Raw genomic sequence first — 9,662 nt, forward strand, 5'->3', positions numbered from 1 at the left:
ATCTTTCAAATAACGGACAGATATTTGTGAAATCATGATACATTTGTGAATCTGTATCTAAATATGCATATGTACAGACAGATACATTTAATAATCATGAAAATTATGTTTTATTACATTACAGTGATTTAACGTTAATTTACATTTGAAATGTGAAATCAGTCTATTTATGTAACTTTAATGATGTTCTAGAAGAACAGAACAAAACTGTAAAATGCAGTAAAATACTTTTATATTAGGATTTGTTCCTACAGTGCTGCCATACCCGCGACATTGTGGTTGTTAGTTCACATTCATTGGCCGATGCTTTGTGTCATGTTATTATGTGTCCCAACATCCAATGGCATGTCACATTGTTTTCATGGCCACACCCTCACCCCAGGTGCAGAGGCCTATTTCTGTTCAGGAATGTTGTGAATACTTTGAGATTCCTATTAATTGCAATTCCTACCTCTACATTTACTTTTTAAAATATATAATTAGCACAGTGTGGCCGTGCAATGTTTTATATGTTTTATTCTTTTAGTTTTTATTCCTATTAATTATATTTTCACTTGTTACCTCTGAATTATTGAATCAGACCTAGATGACATGAAATTTTCTGCAAAATTATCATTAATTCTCATTAATTTTCGATCATTTTATATATTTTTCCATAGTATTACATTTGAATTTAACAGATCATTCTCTCACATAACAGACAAATATTTGTGAAATTATGATATATTTCTGAATGTATTTTTACAATCTAAATATTCATATGTACAAAAAAATATATTTAAAAAACATGTAAATATTTACAGTGATGTTATGTTATTTTACCTTTGACATGTAAAATCAGTCTACTTGTATGTAAATTTAATGATATTCTAGAAAGACAGTACAAAACTGTAAAATATACAGTAAGCTACTTTGACATTACTATTTTCTGGAACAGTGTAGAGTGAAGTTTGTGTTATAGCTGAATGTGGATCATTCAGAAAGTTGTGAGGAAAATTATTTCTCTGTAAATGCTTTTGCTATCTACACAGCTTCCTAATACAGCAACGCAGTTAGATCACCAACTACATAAGACATTTGTTTGAATAGAAATTAAGAAGGGTTCTTTAACCTGTTGCACATGATAAGAAAACATAAAAGTTATTAAAATTAAAGATGAAAAATGAAAAGTAACAAAAATGATTGTTTATGTTGTGAAAAAAAATCTAAATAAAATCAGCTGGTCAGAGCAAAAACGATGTTAAAACGTATGTCTGACCTGTATATAAAACAATATTGTATGATTTTGTATGATTTTGTGATTTCTCAGGGAATAGAGCAGAATCAACTTCACAGGTGTTATAAAGATAGTGTCACATCCTGGCGTTGGTAACTTTGTACATTTGTGGACTTTTTTTTCTTTCCTTAGAACTTCTAAGGAAGCTCTTGAGTGGTTCCTTGGAATTTAATTTGAGATTTATCTGTTACCCTGGAGGACCCCTCTGAAATAGGACTTCTTCCAATGATAGGTTATTACATCCAATTATAACTCATTTCCCTTATTCTGAGTGGAACAATAAACTGACACAATGAATTGGGTCCAGAGCTTTAGTCACTTACCCAGCCAGTAGTGCAGATGGTAAAAAGAGCTCTCTTTCTTTTTGACAGTGTAGAGAATCACATAAGCATCCCCTGTGTAGAAGCTCCCATGTAAGTTGTCGGGCACAGGGACCAACTCCATATTCTCAATCCTCCAAATCTGCAAGCCAGCTTTCTTGCCTGCTTTGGTGAACTCCTCATGCTCAAGCATCATGTCAAGCTGTTGCAGAGAATCTGACTGAAGAGGTGAAAAGGGTGAATCGTTGAGAGCAGAAACACACTGCCGGCCTGTTCCTGCCTGCTGACTGACTGATAGTGTAGCAGCAATGTTTCAGCTTCTGCTTTTCTCCCCTCTTAATACACACAAAGTGGGCGTGTCCTGTCAACATACACCAGCATTCTCAAGCACACATGCCCGAGAAAAGTGGCTCAGTTCCAGATCACATACAAACTCATCTGGCTTTCTGTAACCACAGAAAAACTGTCAAGCTTGTTAGTAGTAAAACTAAAATTGTGACCTGAAACTGGAAGTCTCTCCTTGCAGATTATTGTTTTTTCAATAGCAGTCTTTTAGGAAAAAGGTTTGTGGCATGAAATGTGGAGAATGTGGGGAGAAATTAATAGGGGTAGTTTCTTTAAAAAATAACAGAAATACAAAGACATGCTTAACAGAGTGCAGCACAGAGCAGGTGCATTTCAAGCACACATGCGCTTCATCAGACTTTGGTTAGTATCATTACAGTAATGATTACCCCGTCTTCCTATACAACCAAAAGCCATATGTTGCTATATCATTTTTTGATTGGTCGACATGGTACATTTTTCCACCAATTAGAAAGTGTGTTTTCTCTCGTTTTTTTATTTTTATTTATCAAGCGCTGTCCTTAGAAAAGTTTTTACCATTTCCTCCTACGGTAAACATGACGATAGCATTCAGGAAAAAAATGGCATTTCTTTGAAATGATCATAACTCTAGTTTAACGTGGCCTATCAACACATTCTAAAACCTGGTCAGTTGTTTGAAGTCCTCACTTTTAACGCAGGTTGAAATGGAGACTTCTTGTGGTTGATTCTTGTTGCTATGTGATCTTAAACTGGTGATGTGATTTGAAAGACCTGGTGCATCCATTGACCCCAGAGGGTTAAAGCAGGGTCATGCAGTGGGACCAGCGATTAACCGTCAGCTGGTCCTCACAGACCTATCCTCCATCAGTTGGGGCCATGAGGGCTGGAGGGTCAACGGCTGTTGACGTGGCCACTGTGCAACTCAGCACATAAATTTGTTGGAGCTGAGGGCTGTCCACCTTGTGCTCCAACAGTATCTGTGAAGACTGAAAGGCTATTACATCATTGTCAGGACAGACAGCACCAGACTTGGACTGAGCCCTTCAGCATCCTCCCGTTGAGCCTCTTAAGGATGATGATTTGAAATGGCTTTCCCTCAAAACGGTTACATTGTAAGCTTGGTTCTCAGAGTGAGACACTGAGATCTCTTCACCTTTAAGGTCTCTCGAAGACACATTGCTATCAAGTGATCAGTGACTTCCTGTGGGGCGTGGCCGGGCAAGCTGGAGTGAGTTAAAGAAGTACCGACATGCCCTGACTAAAAGGGTGGAGAGATAGTGTCTCAATCAGAGAACCAAGGTTACAATGTAACTGCACTTTCTCAAGTTATCGTATTTACAAGGTCAGAGGTTGGCGAGCTTCCAACTTGAGTTACTGCATTCACAAGATTTTCAGAAAACTTGACCTCTGACCTTGAGGTTGAGGTCACTGAGATTTTTATTAGATGCACCTACAGTATTATTTTGAAAATCCTACATCACGTTGTTTTCCAATAATTGCATTCACAACATAGTCAGAAAATCTGACTTTTTGACAATAAGATCAAGGTCACCAGGATTGAAACTCACCTGAGATTCTTACTAGATGCACTGATTAGACTATTGGACTCACAAACCAGGTCCAGGCTGCTCACCGGCCTGCCCAGTGGGCTGACGGCAATCAGCCTTTAAGCTTAGGGGTAAAACATATTTCACATCATTTATTGTACTTGTAAGATATATGTGAATACAACTTCATCAGTGTTGTTTTTGCATAAAGTGTAGGTATTGTCACTTGAGGAAACAATTGTGGAAGGGTAAAAATGTTCACCATTTTTCCAAAACATTTATTACTTACTGTGTTTATTTAACACATTTGGCCACATGGAAAGCAACTGTGCTGATGACTTCAGATCATCTTTGTAAGCTGGATGGATACGGTGGACCACAGAGGCTTACTTTTATATCTGATTCCCCGAAGTCCAAAGTAGGGGGAAGGATGATGTGCTCCGAAGGTCAAGCTCTTCACCTTCTGCTGTGCCAGAAATTTGAATTTTGTTGTGTATCTGTCTCTCAGTGTAGTTTTAGCTGTCCAGGAAGCCTCAAGCTGTGCAGTGCAGGGAAAGCTGTGATTGGTGGCAAATGCAGGCGGTGATTTCCTTTTGCTTTTTGTTTTAATGGGCGGAGCAAGTATTTTAAATATTGCTTGATGATTCTCTTTTAATTGTGAAAAAATAAATTCATGTTCAAAGATTAAAATACTCTTAATTGTGCAGCCCTAGGGTACAACATTTATACATGACAAAGTTTTGTAACCACTTTTGCTCCTCTTAAATTTAAGCCTGTCACGCAGAATTTCAAGCTTCAGCTCTGACCACACATCATGTTGTCATTTGAGGTCAGTCAGGGAGCTGGTCAGCTCTGTGAAGTTTGGGATGAACCTGTGGTAGTAACCAGCCGGCCCTTGTTGTACTGCTGATGTTAGCATGTTGATTCTTCCGTGACAACCTTCCCAGTGAGTAAAGTTTTGCCTTCCACCTAGTTTACTTAAGTAAATCCAACATCCCACGTGGCTGTCCCTGGCTACAGCTACCTGGTTGCTGTGTTGGCAAAGGGCTGGACATCTTTAAAGCTCCCTTTAATCACCGCCAGTAGGCTGAACGCCACCGTCTGGTGTTCTCTTCACAACAGGTGCATGGCACAGTCCCGCGTCGCCCACTTACAGGCTTCTGCCGTGGCTTCAAACATGTCCACAAATGACTAGGGATCATCCATTTCATTTTATGCAGTGTGATCATCGGAGCAATGGGAAGCAAGGATGAAACACCAGACCAGCTGTGGGATCAAACCAGCACAGTAAGTTTTCCAATATCTGTGTGCATGTGGCACTTGGACTGAGCCTGCAGGGCCTCCAGTTGTTGCCGGTTAACTACTGCCTGTACTTACTGTAGCACCCACATTGGCCGTGGGTCAGACACAAAAGTGCTGGAAAAGGTTGGGTGTCAACATAGCACAATGGGCTACAAGAATATCCCAAGATACACATGCCCTCACACCGTACCCACATGGAAAAGAAATAGAAAAATCTTATAAAAGACTTGCATCAGATGTGGCCTACTTCATATAGTGAATCATATAAGGCTTATATGATTTACTCATGAAAGTGGCCACTTTCTCATTACTTTCATATATTGTTTTAGGAAGTATCCAAAACATGCAAGTTTCATTTATATGATTTTTCAAGGGATCTTATGTCTGTTTTACCTCTTGTATGCTTTTCATACAAGTCTCACACAAGACAGATACAAACTTTATAAGATTAATATATATCTTTGCCATATGGGCTGGCTTGCATGTTTATTTTATTATTACTCACTGTATGTTGTAACTTTGCCATTGTTGCCCAGTGTTGGGCCAGCGGCATTCCCAGCTGCTCACTATACTGCTTCCTCCTGGTCCCAGGATTAGGAATTGCATAACAGCTGCATTAGCTAGCCTTTCCTGGTACGAAAAGAGACTATTACTTGTCAATGATCAAAAGAGGTATAAATTTGGTAGTGATTAGTTCAATTCAAGTTAATTCAATTCAGCTTTATTTACAGAGCGCCAATAGTCACCTCAAGGCGCTTTAAATTGTAAGGTAGACCCTACAATGAATACATACAGAGAAAAACCCAACAATCAATATGACCCCTATGAGCAAGCACTTTGGCGACAGTGGGAAGGAAAAACTCCCTTTTAACAGGAAGAAACCTCCAGCAGAACCAGGCTCAGGGAGGGGCGGCCATCTGCTGGATGGTTGGGGTGAGAGAAGGAAGACAGGATAAAGACATGCTGTGGAAGAGAGACAGAGATTAATAACAGATATGATTCAATGCAGAGAGGTCTGTTAACACATAGTGAGTGAGAGAAGGGACGAAAGTGCATCATGGGAATCCCCGGCAGCCTACTCTATTGCAGCATAACTAAGGGAGGATTCAGGGTCACCTGGTCCAGCCCTAACTATATGCTTTAGCAAAAAGGAAAGTTTAAGCCTAATCTTAAAAGTAGAGATAGTGTCTGTCTCCTGAATCCAAACTGGAAGCTGGTTCCACAGAAGAGGGGCCTGAAAACTGAAGGCTCTGCCTCCCATTCTACTTTTAAATACTCTAGGAACAACAAGTAGGCCTGCAGAGCGAGAGCGAAGTGCTCTAATAGGGTGATATGGTACTACAAGGTCATTAAGATAAGATGGGGCCTGATTATTTAAGACCTTGTATGTGAGGAGCAGGATTTTGAATTCTTTCGGATTTAACAGGAAGCCAAAACAGGAGAAATCTGCTCTCTTTCTAGGATTCTGATAATAATGAATTACAGTCGTCCAGCCTGGAAGTAATAAATGCATGAACTAGTTTTTCAGCGTCACTCTGAGACAGGATATTTCTAATTTTAGAGATGTTGCACAAATGGAAGAAAGCAGTCTTACATATTTGTTTAATATGTGCTTGAAGGACATGTCCTGGTCAAAAATGACTCCAAGGTTCCTCACAGCGTTACTGGAGGCCAAGGTAATGCCATCCAGAGTAAGAATCTGCTTAGATACCATATTTCTAAGATTTTCAGGGCATAAATTCAACGTCTGAAAATATAAAGTCAAAGAATAACATAATTATATGCATAAATAAAGTTAATAATGGTTCCCTGGAAGCCCCAAAATGTTTGGAAAGTAAGGTTTCAGTAGTGATTCTTAGAATTTATCACAAAATTGGAATAAATGAATGCGAGGCACTGTACTAGATTACCAAAGTGACAGATGAACAATTTGCTGTTCTGGAAAATAAATGACCAACATTTTGTTAAAACATCCCTGAGAGACAAATGGCAATACTCTTATATAAGTCACACATTTTACAGACTTTAAAGGCTTCAACAAACAGACTGAGCTTAATATTTGTTAGCAGCCTCTGCTCCAGGAAATCTAAACATCAGTATCATCTCTGAGTGGCCAGTGCAGAAATGACGTGTCTTAAACCTTAGCACAAATACTGAGGAAACTGCTGATAAAGCACCGCCTACTGTTACGATCAGTCTAATTCTGTGGTTTGTGCTGGCAGTCAGTTGCTACTTTTGGCTTCATCTCTAAATAATGTAAATTTTTACTGTAACTGTTCCTTATTTTAAAGGGCTGATTGGTGTTGTTAATCTTGTAGTGTAGTTCACAGTATTAGCTGTCAACTTATTTGCAGCAGTGTTGCAGTTTATTATTATATTTTTTATGGTGTGATTGACACATAAAACGCCCCATTTCAATGCACAAAGTTGATAACTGCTGCTGTCATACCAGTTACTTCTGACTGAGAATTAAGCTTTTGTTAACCAGTTAATACAATAAAAACCTGAACTTCATTCGTAGTACATCACTTTATTTAATTGATTTAATTGCTTGCTAACCAGGGTAAATGGTGTACTATAGATAACTCTTTATTGTCATTGCACAGTCATACATATTACAAAAGTACAGTGAAATTGGAAAACTGTCCCACGTTGGCACTACGTACAACATGACACAACACAACACATCACAACACAGGTAGCCAGTCAGCTCAGCTGTTAGCACTGATTAGGCCTGCCCTGTTGTATCTGTTTGTGACCTCAGCAACCTGAATCTCCTGCCAGACGGCAGCAGCTTAAACACCCGGTGTCCTGGGTGTGTGCAGTCCCGTAGGATGCTGCGTGCCCTCTTGAGACAGCGAGTGCTGTACAGGTCCTTCAGGGAGGGAAGGTCCTTCAGGGAGGGAAGAGGATGTCCAATGATTTTTTGGGCCATATTAATGACCATCTGAAATGCCTTTTTGTGTGCCATGGTGCAGCTGGAGTACCACACACAGATGCAGTATGTCAGCACACAGTCAGTGGAGCAGCGGTAGAAGACAATCAGCAGCTCCCTCTTCAGCTTCATTTTTCTGAGGATTCTCAGAAAATGGAGATACTGTTGGGCCTTCTTTACAACTGCTGAGGTGTTTGAGCTCCATTGGAGGTCTGTGTCTATGTGCACACCCAGGAACTTGAAACACCCTTTCCACATACTCCCCGTTGTGCTGACAGGTTGCAGCTCAGACTTCCTCGTTCTGAAGTTGACTACCAGCTCTTTTGTCTTGGTGGTATTGAGGTCCAGGTTGTTGTCTGCACACCAATCCAACAGCCTCTGAACTAGGGCTGGGCCATATGACCCAAAATATATCGTTTATCGTTTATAGCTGGATGGCGATATACGATATATATCTCGATATTTTTTTAAGCCATAAGGTAAAAACAAAAAGAGAGTTCTTAGTCAAAGCTGTGTCCCAGATGTCACACAGGCACTTTTATTAGCATACAGCGCAGATGTACAAGAAGAAATTACTCAAACATAAGTTATCAGCATTTATTAAATAATAATGCTCAGTAAATAAAAGAAAACAATGTTGTTTTTGTGCATAACAAAGAGCTCACAACTGTGCAGTCAAAATGTAAACTAACAGATGCTGAGCATAATAACAAAGACAGATTTCGCAGCTGCTCTGTTCCCAACTTCTACTGCGTGACCGACAGCCTGGAGTTTGAAGTCTGCTTCGTAACCGCGACTCTGAACAGGTGCCATTTATGGCCCTTATACACACACAATACGGTAATATTACGTTGAAGCACAGTACGTATCACTCCGCGAGGCTCCGGACTATGGTAGCCGTAATGCTCCGACAATCCATCAAGCGGTGCAGCTTCGTAGTTTACCAAAGTCGAACAAAAACATTTATTGACAGATTGCTGAGCGCCGTGCTCCACATAAAATCGGTTCGTGGTCAGTAAGCACAACCAGAATTCATACAAAAGGCGCGCTGTCGATTTTTGAGAAAATGAAAGGATTTTAGGCCATGCATGTCGTTAGCGCGGTTAGCTCGCTAACACGTTGACGCCGTCCAGCCCCACGCACGGGGCGATGCGCGGTAACTCGTTAACGGAGATTTGCCGTCTCCATCTTGTCGTTGCCTGCAGGTGAAGCGATGGGGGAGGAGGGGGAGCTGTGTTCAGTGAAGGAGAGGCGAGGCCGAGTAACGTTGCATAGAGACAAAAGTGGACGAAAGAGAGGCAAACTTATACTCCACAAGTATAATTGTAACGTAACATAGACTATATCGATATAAACGATATTGTCACATCTTAATCTCGTATGAAAATATATCGATATTTTTAAAAAAACTCGATATATCGCCCAGCCCTACTCTGAACCTCAGCTCTTTATGCTGACTCGTCTCCCCCAGAGATGAGCCCCACCACGGTGGTATCTCAACTTAATGACTGCGTTGCCTGGGTGGATGCTGACACAGTCACGTGTGTACATAGTGTACAGTAGGGGACTCAGTACACAGCCTTGTGGAGAGCCGGTGTTGAGGGTGACGGCTGAGGAAAGATAAGGACCCATTCTAACTCTCTGTACAAGGTCTGAGAGAAAGTCTCTGATACAGCAGCAGGTGGTAGAAGGAAGTCCAGCAGTTTTACTGTTACTCTGTCGAGTAGTATCGTATTGAAAGCAGAGCTAAAGTCAACAAAGAGCAGCCTGGTGTAACGGCCCTGTTGTTCCAGGTGAGAGATGGTGGTGTGGAGCGTTGTAACAATGGCATCTTCAGTTGATCTGTTAGCTCTGTAAGCGAACTGGAGTGGTTCGAATGTGGGTGTCAGGCAGGACATGATGTGACGTCGGACCAGTTTCTCGAAGCACTTCATTATAACAAGTGTTAGAGCAAC

General features: G+C 40.6%; 1 protein-coding gene across 1 annotated transcript in view; it reads right to left on the reverse strand.

Annotated features, from left to right (window-relative positions):
- scin (scinderin) overlaps positions 1-1,893 on the reverse strand; it is a gene marked incomplete in the record, with an annotated part of 40,970 nt that extends 39,077 nt beyond the window's left edge. Inside the window, 1 exon segment of the mRNA XM_014338570.2 lies at positions 1,600-1,893. Within this exon segment, the coding sequence (XP_014194056.1) occupies positions 1,600-1,792 (193 nt within the window).
- Between the last annotated feature and the right edge of the window lie 7,769 nt (positions 1,894-9,662).

This window comes from Haplochromis burtoni, unplaced genomic scaffold (genome assembly GCF_018398535.1).
Source record: "Haplochromis burtoni strain Fernald_Lab_line unplaced genomic scaffold, NCSU_Asbu1 Contig_235, whole genome shotgun sequence".
In the NCBI taxonomy this organism is placed as follows: domain Eukaryota; kingdom Metazoa; phylum Chordata; class Actinopteri; order Cichliformes; family Cichlidae; genus Haplochromis; species Haplochromis burtoni.